At 46.4% G+C, this 13202-nt stretch overlaps 5 protein-coding genes across 5 annotated transcripts; 3 read left to right on the top strand and 2 right to left on the bottom strand.

The window, feature by feature from the left end:
- Positions 1–3082: 3082 nt before the first annotated feature.
- Positions 3083–4148, top strand: PAAG_03960 (isopentenyl-diphosphate Delta-isomerase; the record flags this gene model as incomplete). Its single annotated transcript, XM_002794321.2, has 3 exons — positions 3083–3323; positions 3485–3823; positions 3910–4148. The coding sequence occupies 3 exons, from the start codon at positions 3083–3085 to the stop codon at positions 4146–4148; spliced, it is 819 nt and encodes a 272-aa protein (XP_002794367.1).
- A 649-nt stretch (positions 4149–4797) lies between these two features.
- PAAG_03961 (DUF domain-containing protein) lies at positions 4798–5417 on the bottom strand (the record flags this gene model as incomplete). Its single annotated transcript, XM_002794322.1, has 2 exons — positions 4798–5224; positions 5323–5417. 2 exons carry the CDS (start codon positions 5415–5417, stop codon positions 4798–4800), a joined length of 522 nt encoding a protein of 173 aa, XP_002794368.1.
- A 1049-nt stretch (positions 5418–6466) lies between these two features.
- On the top strand, positions 6467–8442 carry PAAG_03962 (hypothetical protein; the record flags this gene model as incomplete). Its single annotated transcript, XM_015845115.1, has 2 exons — positions 6467–7555; positions 7636–8442. 2 exons carry the CDS (start codon positions 6467–6469, stop codon positions 8440–8442), a joined length of 1896 nt encoding a protein of 631 aa, XP_015702204.1.
- A 589-nt stretch (positions 8443–9031) lies between these two features.
- Positions 9032–9818, bottom strand: PAAG_03963 (DnaJ domain-containing protein; the record flags this gene model as incomplete). Its single annotated transcript, XM_002794324.2, has 3 exons — positions 9032–9563; positions 9647–9690; positions 9756–9818. 3 exons carry the CDS (start codon positions 9816–9818, stop codon positions 9032–9034), a joined length of 639 nt encoding a protein of 212 aa, XP_002794370.1.
- Positions 9819–10130: 312 nt separating this feature from the next.
- PAAG_03964 (ATP-dependent RNA helicase DBP4) lies at positions 10131–12581 on the top strand (the record flags this gene model as incomplete). The annotated part of the gene is made up of 1 exon (XM_002794325.1): positions 10131–12581. One exon carries the CDS (start codon positions 10131–10133, stop codon positions 12579–12581), a length of 2451 nt encoding a protein of 816 aa, XP_002794371.1.
- Positions 12582–13202: the final 621 nt, after the last annotated feature.

The following is a 13202-nucleotide window of genomic DNA, read 5'->3' on the forward strand; positions in this document are numbered from 1 at the left end:
ATAAATATTATTCATGGGTATCGGTCAATGTCCATTCCCCTGCATATTCCGTGCATGATCCGCATATTTCGGAGCCTCTGCTTTTCCCCGAATACTGTGGAGAAGAGAATGAACAAAGGGAGAGGATATCCATGGCCATTTTGTGTTGCGACCTAACTAAGTAACCAACCTCTGGGTTGAGGAATTGGAGAGAGTTTGTCGATTCCTATATTATTCTATAGGGGCTTCCCCAACCACGTTACCTGTGCAGGCGGGCCGATTGTTGGCCTTTGCGACCTTTCATCATTTCTGAACCTTCAGCGTTTATTTCATTTTATCTATCTTTCTAGTTACTTGGGCAACTATCATTGCTTCGCATCGCCTCTGTCTAGATTTTTAAAAATCCGTATGGTCTACTTAACAGTGCAATTTTCTATTGCTCTTCCCTCTATTTGTCCTGATACAACAAGCGTGAACTACTTGGGTACTGTATCCGCTTTCCGGAGGGAGGATATGGGAAATTGAGAATTTCATTTCATTTCCTGGTTTGTAAGTCAAAATATGGATCTATACGTACGGTAAAGTACATACATGAAGCCGTGAATGGGTAACTGGAATTAAAAAAGCTTTACACTTATGCTTCCTCCTTACATGAGACAGGAGTACTTAGTTTTGAAATCACCGCACAGCCCATTCTGTTGGCATATCGAGTGAACAGATATTGACCCGGGACCTGCATGAACGATCTGGCCTGGCTGGGCGCATGGGCATAGTTGCACAATGTATGTAAGAATAAAATGAACGAAGGGAAGATTGATATTTATGCAATCACGTTTAAGGAACAATATATCCGTTTTGGGGCCTTCGAAATTGTTCGACTTTCCATTTCATGCACGCGCGGACGTGAGTTCGAAAAGGGTAGCTAGCACGAAAATGAAGCTTCGGGTTTGGAAAACTGACCGCACACAAGTCGTTATGCACGTTGAAGATCTTTGTCTTACTCTGGAGTACGCACATACCAATTTCTGTGTTCTTCAGACAGCTGTCAATTTTAGCTTGAGAACTCTACATTTCTGGGGAGTTCCGAACCTTCCATTGTGCTTCGGTTTTTTTTTTCCATGCATATTGCAGAATCATTTACTGGCGGAGGTGATCCTTGATCGATATATAAATGCTGAATAAGCATCGCAAATCAGCCAGTTGATAGTGAAAACTAACTCTTAAAAAAATACTCTCTGGAATTTGAAAGTTGATTATGACCGCATCGTCGAGAACTGAAGGGGGAAAACAGGAAAAGTCCCAGAGATCAAATCCTGCGGGCTGCTCCAGGCGTCACCAATGTATTCCTTGTTTCTCAACTCAGATCATTTCAGATTTCTATATACCAAGAGCCTCGTTGTTCGAAAGCCCTTCTCTGATAATTCCATGTAAGCTGCATATGCTTGTCATAGTTGCGAATCCAGGGAGATATTGAGTCATGAAAAGGGCGAAAATGACCCCAGCTAATGGGAGCGACTGTTCCATATTCGCGAAAAGTACCAGAGCTTGCAGGAGCTTCACCCTTCCATTGCATTTCTATAATTTCTAAAAGTTGTGGGATATTTTTGAGCAGCAAAGACGGAGGATTAGGCCCAGCTTCCGACGACGGCTCTTCCTTGCATGACAGAAACATATGTACTGGATTATCGGACCTTTCTCTCTCCCCGCACTTCAAAGGCGCCAAAAGAAGCACTATTGAGCCTTTCTTTGGTATGGTAGTGCAGGATCATTCTTTCACAATCCCCTGTACGACATAGGGAAAAGGGGCCTGTCTGATGGATTGTCAATCTCTGAATAACGGACTTTGGAATATAGCACGATCATTTCCTTGATGGCAATCGGGGACAGAGATGATGCTCTTTGTCTGATGTATCAAAATATTCCTTTAGGAGATGACATCCGGAGTTTTATATATCCCCCCATATTTGTTCAAGTAAAAGGTTGGCTGAGGGATCACAGGATGCGTTGTTTGTATGATATTGATCGATCATTTACCTCCATAAAATAAAAGTTTTGCAAAATCCAACACCTCCTTTCCGGTGCAGTTGGATAAAGATGTTTCCAAATACATAGATCCCGCATGATCTGTTAAGGACAGGATTTGGTGTTGTCGCTAGCCAACTTCTCAAAATACAGAGAACGGATCCGTTCCTCATCCATCATACCGCAAGCTCGGGATAGCGTCTTGCATTCTGGTGCCAAAGCTGACAGAGAATAGCTAGAACGGGTTATCCCAAAAGGGTCCCTAGGAAAAGCTCCATGGGTATTCGAAGAGTAAAAGCGAGCACTGCAAGAGGGGGCAAAGCCTCGTTGCCCGACGGCATCGTTTATAATCTCTGGGAGGTAAAGCGTTCGGATTATGATAACTAGTAAACTAAAGTCTTGGATCGTTGGATGGTCGATGGCCGTGCGTCTCCGCTGTCAGGGATAGGTTCCGCAGCATCAGGCATTGGATTAGGAACCTGATATCTTTTATAATCTTTTACTGCATTGAATGATTGAAAACATTAAGTATTCATCGATAACAGGCACCTTTGACAGCAATCAATTAAACAAAAGCATCTCATTGTCGGTCTGTAAATGTTAAATTTCTCCTCCGCTCTCCTACTTTTGTCGAAAGACGCAAAACATAAACGAGACTTAATCACTATGAAACTCAATTGCGGTGGGTTGTAGGTTTAAATTGAAAGTCTGTTTCGAAGAGGTCAAGAGTATATAATCTGATGTTTGCGGAGTTATTGGTTGTTTTGGTTAATTAGGCGGACAAGTTCCAAGGAAGGTTACCCGAGTGATTCCTCAACGCCGAACTTCGACTCAACCGCCAAGGGATTTTAAATATTTCATTGTCTTTGAAGTCTTTGATCCCGTGCAATCCACCTCTACGCTATCATACATAACCCTCTCGAGCGCGTCTTTCCGTACGAAGTCATAGCATATATTCTGTCGAACCGTGATTCAATTCCCGGTTTACCGCCACACCACCCCTCTCCGTCAAGCTCCCGTCAAGCCCCCGTCAAGCCCCCGTCCTCGAGATTTTACCACCCTTACATGTCCACCCATAATAATGTCAAGCACGACGACGACGACGACAACTCCAGTTATAACGGCGGAGAATGTCACTAGTCTCTTTCCAGATGTGAACCCAACTCTTGCGCATGCTTTTTCCAGAACACAGCGTGGCCCCTCTGCCGGTGAGAGCGACGATCTTGAGGGCTACGATGTGGAGCAGATCCGTCTGATGGATGAAGTCTGCATTGTGCTAGATGAGAATGACCAGCCCATTGGAAGCGCTAGCAAGAAGACATGTCTGTTCTTCCCTCCTTACTTTCGTTTCCTGTGCAATTCTTTATCCGGAATTTCCGCTGGACAAATGTTGTTGGCTATCCTTCGCTTTTGTTTCGTATCCGTGGACAGACAGGATTGTGTGTGCTGACCTTTTTTCGCAACGTTACTTTACATATTATAGGCCACTTGAAGAGCAATATCGATCGCGGGCTCCTTCACCGCGCCTTCTCCGTCTTTCTCTTTGACTCCAATAAAAGATTGTTGCTCCAGCAGCGTGCTTCCGAAAAAATCACGTTTCCTGATATGTGGACCAATACCTGTTGCTCTCACCCGCTTAGCATCCCCGGTGAAAGCGGAGTAAAGTTCGAGGCTGCAGTGCAGGGTGTTAAAAGAGCTGCGCAGAGAAAACTTAACCACGAGCTCGGAATTAAGGCTGAGCAAGTTCCACTGGAGAAGTTCGATTTTTTAACTAGGATTCACTATCTGGCCCCCAGTGATGGCAAGTGGGGAGAGCATGAAAGTAAGATGAAGAATATTTGTGTTTATTCTAAGTTTTCGTGTGATATCAAAGGTCAAGCTAATGGTTCATGTTCAAAAACCGTACAGTCGACTACATTCTCTTCATCCAGGCCGACGTTGATCTGGACGTGAGACCCAACGAAGTCCGCGATACGAGATACGTTACGGCAGAGGAACTCAAACAGATGTTCCAGGAGCCCGAATTGAAATTCACCCCGTGGTTCAAGCTCATCTGCAACTCTCTGCTATTCAACTGGTGGGAGAAGTTCGGCACCAAAGAGTTCGAGCAGCACAAGGGAGACAGCATGCTCCACCGTATGCTTTGAATTGCTATTACTGTTTTTCCCGTTTATCTATTTTATTAGTATTCCATTTGATCTGAGCTTAGCGGAGCAAAACCACATGAGGGCGATACCCCATAACCTTGCAATGTTCTGACCTCGATTGACTTTGGCTGCACTATGAAGACGTTTCTCTCGCTGAAATATTTTCGGGCATATAATCGCAATACGAGTTATTTCTTCTTCAAGTCCCCTTTCCGTATCGAATTAATTCCGGCATGGGATCTATAGGCGAGATATAATGAGGATTGCAATAATGAACCCTATACCGTCCAAAAACTGCCAACACCTACTTCTCTTGCAAGGAGAACATAAGCAGGATTCTAGCTCCCCGTATGCATAGCCACAAGAAATCATGACAACGTAGGCTAACAACAACAAAAAAATAAAAAAAAATAAATAAATAAATAATAATAATAATAATAATAATAATAATAATAATAATAAAAAGGGATCTATCGGATGTGTTATATGAATGAGATAAATCGAACGATCGAACAGAAGGTCAGACCAAGAAAGTCAAAAACCCTGATATCTGAATTCTAACGCCAAGCATACCCAAATAAATAAAGCATAACCTGTCCACACCTTGGTGAGGGTTGACTCCCACCACAAGGGGGTATCTGTAGAACCGCTAGGTAAGAGATGGCGAACCCGTGCTCAGAAGGATGATACAGGTCCCGATAATCGACACCGCAACAACAGTGAAAACCACCTGCGTCTTCCAGCCACTCTGCACCAGCGCCGCTTGCCGACTGTACTTCGTCACCGTTCGTATATATGTAGCCAACCCGCTCCCCAGACAGACGAAGGACAGAATCCAAAACATGATGCCCAGCGGCAGCGCCATGCGCAGCTCGAGTTCAGTCGGTTGGTAGTGCAGGTGGAAGGACATTATGATCGCGCAGGAGACGACGGCGAGGTACATCGAGAGACGGAGCCATGATAGGAAGGTGCGCTCGTTTGCGCAGTGGTCGCGAGCGTCGGATGCTTTGTTCTCGAAGAGCAGAGGGCCGAAGAGGGGTTGAGAGAGGAAGAGTGGGCCCTCAGAGGCGAGATCTCTGTGTGCGCCCGGGGTTAGGCAGTGCGGCTGGGATACGATGGGATCTAGAAAGGGAATGGGGAATGGGAAATGGGAAATGGGAAAATGGGCCCATACGCTGTGACGTGGACTGGTTTTCTTCCCAGCGCATTGGCTATGGTTGTATTGCAGTTTGCAGCGTCTTCAAGCTCTGGGGTAGTCTCGCGCGGCATGGTTGGAGCAGGTGTTGCAATGACGGAATTTAATGGTCAGAATTTAGTTAAGGTGAATAATTGGGTCGACCGTTCGCAACCAGGATAACGCTGATAAGCATCTGTCTTTGATATTCTTGTGATTCGCACAGCGCATGATCCCGGTTTCAAGTAGCTGCAGGGAAAAGTTCTGTCAAATATCTCGTCAACCAGTTAGTTTAGCTGAGCAACTCACGAATAGTCAGTCGGGTGAAAGCACACGAAACCTGTGCTGGTAATTTATAAATGGAACCATACATCGCATAACAGAAAAATATGATCGGACTGAAATAAATAACCGTATTCGACCAGAAAACTAATACAGCATAGTTAGTTAATCAGCATGTGCTGACTAACGAAGATGGGGAAACATCAGCAATTCGTGCCGGATATGAGTAATACCGCGCTAACCCCAGATGGGCAAACTCAAGGCGTGGAGCTTGGGGAACCCCATGGCATGCTTCTCTGATTGGCTGGCTGATCCCACGCGCCGTTGAGACTTGCATGAGTCAGCCGGCACCAGGCAGCCAGTCAGTTGACTAGTTAGTTAAGCTGGTTTATAGAAGCTTCCCCAGGTTCCCGCGCCAGCCCAGCAGAGTCATGATCTCTTCTCCCCCTCTCCATTTATCCCCTCTGTGCGTAGAGACGGGATATATAACCATTTCTATCTTTATATATATATGAGCAGTTCATCTCTATGTAGAAGATCTATGATTTCGCTACTGAGTTGTTGCCAACGTGCCCCCTTGTTCATAGGTAGCTAACTATTTTATTTACTTTCCGTCTTGAATCACACCCGCCCTCCCTTATCTCCTCCCCTGTGCTGGAGGGTTCAGCCCTTAATTTATCCCACCAATTGTTTTTTTCATACCTTGCAATTGTGCGATTAATCCGGCATGGATCCATTTGGGGTCGTTTGATGTCAGTCTCCTGGTTGCTTGAGTACTTGCTTACCTTTTTAACAGGCAGGAATATATCTGTAAATTAGAGCCAGTATTGCTGCCTCTGATCTTCCTCATCTGCAGACAAATATGCCGATTTATCCACACAATGATGGCCCCATCCCCGTCAATAATGGAGAAGGCCGTGATCATTTAGAGAGAACCTTTTCTGGGTCAATTCCAGCTTCACCATCGACTGTTGTTTCTAGCCCTCATTCTCTGGCTGGATCTTATAGAAGGCCTAGCTTCTTCACAGCAGGCCCCAGAGGGACCGTTGTTCCCCACTCCCAGGAGCAGGACCGTGAGGCGTTAGTGGACTGGGAGGTGGAGCAGGCGTTGGAGGAAGAACGGGACTTACTGGAAGACAACCATGTTATTCCTCCGGAGCGCCACCATGGGAAAGCGGCTACTTTACAAAACCAGATCAGTTCCCTGCTGTCCCAGAGACTGAAAGCGTCAGAGACGGCTGTCCGGCGAGGAGACGAAGAATCTATCCAGTCAATGGATTCCGAGTGTGCCCCTGGCTCCAGTGCCACTGAAACTACTGCCCTTTTGGTATCATCTAGGCGACATGGTGACCATGTCAACCGCGATGACGTTGGCAGAAAATGGGAGGAAGCAGTTGAAGCAGGTTTGATCTACACAACATGGGGTCGGGAAGCGAAAGTTTTGACCAAATATACTGCCCCGTTGGTGGTCACGTTTCTTTTGCAATATTCCTTGACGGTTGCCAGCATCTTTACAGTCGGGCATCTTGGAAAAGTAGAGCTCGGAGCCATGTCCCTCGCGAGCATGACTGCCAACATCACGGGCTACTCGATATATCAAGGCCTCGCTACAAGCCTGGACACTCTTTGCGCCCAGGCTTTTGGTTCGGGAAACAAAGACCTTGTTGGACTGCACATGCAGAGAATGGTGTATTTTCTCTGGGTCCTGACAATTCCCATTGGCATCGTATGGTATTTTGCAGATAAGATATTGACGGTTATCATACCTAATAAAGAGGTCGCAATGCTTGCAGGTCTATATCTTAAGGTCGTCCTCCTTGGTGCCCCGGCGTATGCGTGTTTTGAAAGTGGGAAACGGTTTGTCCAGGCGCAAGGTCTCTTTTCTGCTGGATTAACAGTTCTCTTAATATGTGCTCCTTTCAATGCATTTATGAATTGGTTTTTTGTCTGGGTATGTGTTTCCTGTTGTGGTTCTGTGTTGGCGTCACGGTTTCATGGAAACGTTTCTAGCATACTGACCTGTCATGCTAGAAACTTGGGTTAGGTTTTGTTGGAGCTCCACTGGCAGTTGTTATAACCGATAACCTCCTCCCAATATTCCTCTTTTTATACGTCTATTTCATTGCTGGGAGGGAGTGCTGGAACGGCTTCACTAAGCGGGGTTTCCAGAACTGGGGCCCCATGGTGCGTCTGGCACTTCCGGGGTTCCTTATGGTTGAAGCTGAAGTTCTTGCTTTTGAGCTCCTAACGCTCGCTTCGAGCTACTTCGGCACCACTGCGCTTGCTGCTCAATCCATTCTTTCTACGATATCAGCCATCGCCTTCCAGATCCCTTTCCCTCTCTCCATCGCCATCAGCACTCGAATCGCCAATCTAATCGGTGCAACATTGACCAACGCTGCCCGTTCATGTGCCAAAATTGCTATGGTCGGTGCAGTTGGTGTTGGTCTGTTGAATGTTATAGCCCTCTCGTTACTGAGAAGCCGCATCCTCCGCCTTTTTACGTCCGACGAAGAAGTTGCTACAATGGTCGCCCAGATCCTACCCCTATGTGCCTCGTTCCAGCTTGTTGACGCCCTCGCAACTAGTTGCAACGGCATCCTCCGGGGCCTTGGGCGTCAGGAGATTGGTGGCTATATCCAGCTATTTTGTTACTATGCCGTGGCTATGCCAATTAGTATGGGTACAGCATTCGGACTAGGGTGGCACCTCTGGGGGCTTTGGGCAGGTGTTGCTGTTGCGTTACTCCTGGTTGCTATCATCGAAGGCGTGTACTTGACTCGCACGGATTGGGAAATTTCAGTCCGCGATGCGAGGAAGAGGATCGCCATGGGGTAACTGTTCGCTCTTCCCTTGGCGCCCGGTTTATGTCATTCGACGGGTACGTTTCATGATACTGATCGCGGATCATGACTCCACGAAGTCCATGTAAAAGCCTTTTCTTCTTTTTCTTTTTCTTTTCTTTTCTTTCTTTCTTTATTTTTTCTTTTTCTTTTTTCATTTTGTTTTGGGGTTTTGGGGCGGAGGCTTCTCATACACTTTTATCGGCGCGCTGGTATCCTCTGATTCATTCATGTGTTTATACTCTTGTATATTTCCTGGCCCACATTTCGAGGATGAAGGTGCTGTACATGTGATGTAAATAAGATATGGAGCCATTTATTTGTAGGTCGTGTTATGCCACATTCATTGAAACAAAGAGCTACAAGGTGGTGTGTGCCTGTATAGATTATTTAATGCATATTCGATAGAATCTGAATAATCCTCCCAATCATAAACTCCGTTCACTTGAAATGTTAAAATAAAGTAACGCCATTTGAATAAAGTAACGCCATTTGATCGACCAACCCCTGCAAGATGTTAAAAGATAAACTCTTTAAAGAGGCACGGATCCCACCTATCCACTCGAGAGCATGCGATTCATGAATCATCCTAACACTTTCATCTTTTTCTTCTTCCCCCCTTCCGCCTTCTCTGACTTCCCCTTCTGCCAATTCCTCCAGCTCCCAATCCGCTCCTCGCGTGACTCTTCCCAGGCCTTCTCTTCCGCTCTCTTCCGTTTCCTCATCTCCATCTCTTCTTCCTCTTTCTTTTTCTCCCTACCTTCCTCCTGCATTTGCGCCTTTAACCGCCGTCTCCGTCTCGCTTCCTCTTCAACTAGAACCTCGACAGTCTTCTTCCGCCATTCCACTTTGAACTCTTCCGTTTTTAGCTCTGGGGAGTCAAGCGTGTATTTGTGTTCTCTGATTAATAGTCTTCGTGCATCGGCAATACACTCGTCGAGGTGAGCCCGTGCTTTCTCATCTAGCAGAGTCGTTTGTGCCTTCTTTAGACGATCAAAGGCATCGGGCGCCGCAGGGTTTGAGGATTTATCCGGATGTATGAGAAGGGATTTCCTGCGATATTGATTCTTAATGTCTGAGTCTGGGACACCTGGTTGGAGATCGAGGACCGCATAACTGTGTGATGAGAGTTAGACGCGTCATGATCTGGCAGAAACATTTTGCTTTGCGCTTAAATATTGCAACTGGAAGTCTCTTACGCATCGAGTTGGAATGCTTTTCTAATGCGATCAATTTCCGCATCCTGCAGGAATCTCATTGTCAGTAAACCAGAACTAGGAGGGGAACGCAACGAGCTTCTGCTCATACTTTGGTGAATTCCGACGCCTCTCTGTCCAGGGCATCAAGTGCATCCAATTCATCGCTAGCCATGTCGATAAAATCCCTTGATTCCTACTAAATTAATTCAAGAGTGATGTTTGATATTATTCCCTGCAGGTTGATGCGCATTTCTTTACTTGAGCTGCTGCTGCAAATACAGTAATGCCAAGCAGATGACTAAGCAGAGATACAAGTTAACTAGTTTGAGCTCCGCCCAGAGTGAAAAAAATGAAAATATTAAAAATCAAAAAATATAAAAAAGGTCCCAAACACTCTTATCACAGTTCAAATTTCTCTGCAGCATAGGATAGAACAAAATTTAATATAGCTCGCGACGCAAAAGTGTGGCGCCCTACTCCAGCAATGGCACCCTCACGTCATAGTCGGAATAGCTCTCATTCCAAACATGCTCGTGACAATGCCAGAAGCCTAAAACGAAAACGAGAAGAGATGGATCTCACAACACTGAAGCAACGAGTCGACGAGCTGGATGTGAAAGCTCCAGTTGAGGCATTCTCTGATCTACCTCTCTCAGAGGCTTCCCTAGATGGTCTCTCAGCGTCTCATTTTAAAACATTGACCAGTATTCAGGCCAAGGCACTACCCCATGCTCTCAAAGGACGGGATATTCTAGGTGCCGCGAAGACCGGCAGCGGGAAAACACTTGCATTTCTGGTTCCCCTTTTGGAACTCCTCTATCGCAAGCAGTGGACGGAATACGATGGACTGGGGGCACTGGTGCTCTCACCTACCCGCGAATTGGCGATTCAAATATTTGAGGTCTTGAGGAAGATTGGTCGTCATCATTCCTTTTCTGCTGGGCTGGTTATTGGTGGAAAGAGCTTGCAGGAGGAACAGGAACGCTTAGGGAGGATGAACATTTTGGTATGCACTCCTGGGCGCATGTTGCAACATATGGATCAGACTGCGGCTTTTGATACAAATCGTATTCAACTACTTGTGCTTGATGAGGCGGATCGAATTATGGATATGGGGTTCCAAAACACCGTTGACGCCATCGTCGAGCATTTACCAAAGGAACGACAAACCATGCTGTTTAGTGCAACGCAGACTCAAAAAGTGTCGGACCTTGCGCGCTTGAGCCTGCGGGATCCAGAGTACATATCCGTTCATGAAGCTGCATCCAGCGCTACCCCTGCCAAACTTCATCAGAATTATATTGTCACGCCTCTTCCTGAGAAGCTAGATACATTATGGAGCTTTATACGGAGTAGTCTGAAATCCAAAATCATGGTCTTCTTTTCTTCCGGGAAGCAAGTTCGGTTTGTATACGAGTCCTTCAGACATATGCAACCTGGTATATCCCTACTGCATTTACACGGACGTCAGAAGCAAGGTGCCAGAGTGGATATCACGAAGAAATTTTCCGTAGCTAAGCATGCGTGTCTATTTGCTACGGATATTGCAGCGAGGGGTTTAGATTTCCCTGCCGTCGATTGGGTTATCCAGGTTGATTGCCCGGAGGATGCAGATACATACATCCACCGCGCCGGCAGAACTGCACGCTACGAACGGAATGGACGAGCCGTTCTCTTCTTAGATCCCACTGAGGAGGCTGCGATGCTGAAGAGACTCGAGCAAAGGAAAATTCCCATCGAGAAAATCAATGTTCGTACGAAGAAACAACAGAGTATTAAAAACCAGCTACAGAATATGTGTTTTAAGGATCCAGCGTTGAAATACCTTGGACAAAAGGCCTTTATATCTTATGTCAAATCCATTCATGTTCAGAAGGACAAAGAAGTTTTTGTAGTGAAAGACTTGCCCCTGGAAGAGTATGCTGAAAGTTTAGGTCTGCCTGGTGCTCCGCGGATCAAGTTTATCAAAGGTGAAGACACCAAAAAGAGGAAGAACGCTTCACGACAATTAGCAGCATTGTCAAGCGGAGACGAAACGGACACCGACGGTGAACATCGCAAGAAGGAAAAGGAAGAACCTGTGAGAACGAAGTACGATCGCATGTTTGAACGGCGAAACCAAGACGTTCTCACCGAGCATTACTCCAAATTAATTAACGAGGACAATGGCGGGATCACGGGCAACGCGCTTGATCATTCCAAAGCAGACGCAGATGAAGATAATGATTTTCTGTCTGTGAAACGTCGATTCGACGCGGGCGATGATAACCTTGGTACAGTCTCAGGTGATGACTCCATCACATCGAAACCTGACATCAAAGCAGTACAGCTATCTAGTAGCGAGCAGCTTCTTATCGATTCACACCGGCGAGAGAAGCTCCTCAAATCAAAGAAGAAGCTTCTCAAATACAAGGGCAAAGGATCGAAACTAGTCTTCGATGACGATGGGAACCCGCACGAAGTGTACGAAATGGAGGATGAAGATGACTTCAAAAAACGGGGCCCTGCAGATACGCAACGGACCAAGTTCCTCGAACTCGAAGCGGAGAGGACTCGCCTTGCTGATATCAGAGACAAAGAAATTGCGAAACAGAAAAAGAGGGAAAAGAAGGAGAAAAGAAAGGAACGGGCCCGGGCAGAGAGAGAAGCAACAGAGGGTGGAGGGGGGGCAGTCCTTGCTCCGGTCGACGAAACTACAACTAGAGATCGCTTTGCCAAGGCTTCACAGGATGAGCATGACTCTGCAGGAGAAGAAATCCATCCGAGCAAGAAGCAAAAGAAATGGTTCCAAGACTCACCTGAAGACGAGGATGGTAAGAACTTGAAGAGAAGCAGTAGCCGCTCAAAACACCGTGAAAATGCCGACGTCGACGGGCCTGTCGAAGTTCAAACCCTGGAGGATTTGGAATCACTAGCTGCTGGATTACTTGGTTAAAATGAAGCTCATGGGATTGTAAATTAATTCCCTTTTTCTTTTTCCTTTTTCCTTTTTCTTTTTTTTGCGCCTTCCCATAAGCAGAGCACACAACGCGATAGCCGCTCCATACCGGGCTTTTCGATGATAATCAACTGCAATCTAGACCCTCTCCTCCCCTGTCTGGAAAGAGAACATCTCGTGGATTTTGGTGTTCCTGAGAAATTCTTGGAAGACAATATCGCAAATCAGGGTTGCATTTTCCGCCGTAGCCAACGATCGCCGAGACCAACCTTGATCCTTGGCGTGATGCCTGCCCCCAAGCCGTCGCCACTGGGGCTGCATCTTGGCGGCTGTGCAGAAGCTTTTGGGCGATCAGCGGCGCTTCCGTCGGCCATTTACCCCTCCCGAGCCCGGGGTTAAAACTTTGTCAGCCGAAGTTCTGCCGGTAGCTAGGGGCCGGATGTTTTTGCCCTAGCTCTTTCGTGCGAGGTAGGGTTCATGTTGCGATCTCATTAGTGATCACGCAATTGAACCTAAAACGTTCGCATTCTGATTGAGAGCTGCTCTATCTTAGGCTTTGCACGTTCCTTGGTTATGGGACAGACTGCTCATACATTTAAGCTCAACCTCAAAAAGTTT

The sequence above is a fragment of the Paracoccidioides lutzii genome (assembly GCF_000150705.2).
Source record: "Paracoccidioides lutzii Pb01 unplaced genomic scaffold supercont2.9, whole genome shotgun sequence".
Classification (NCBI taxonomy): Eukaryota; Fungi; Ascomycota; class Eurotiomycetes; order Onygenales; family Ajellomycetaceae; genus Paracoccidioides; species Paracoccidioides lutzii.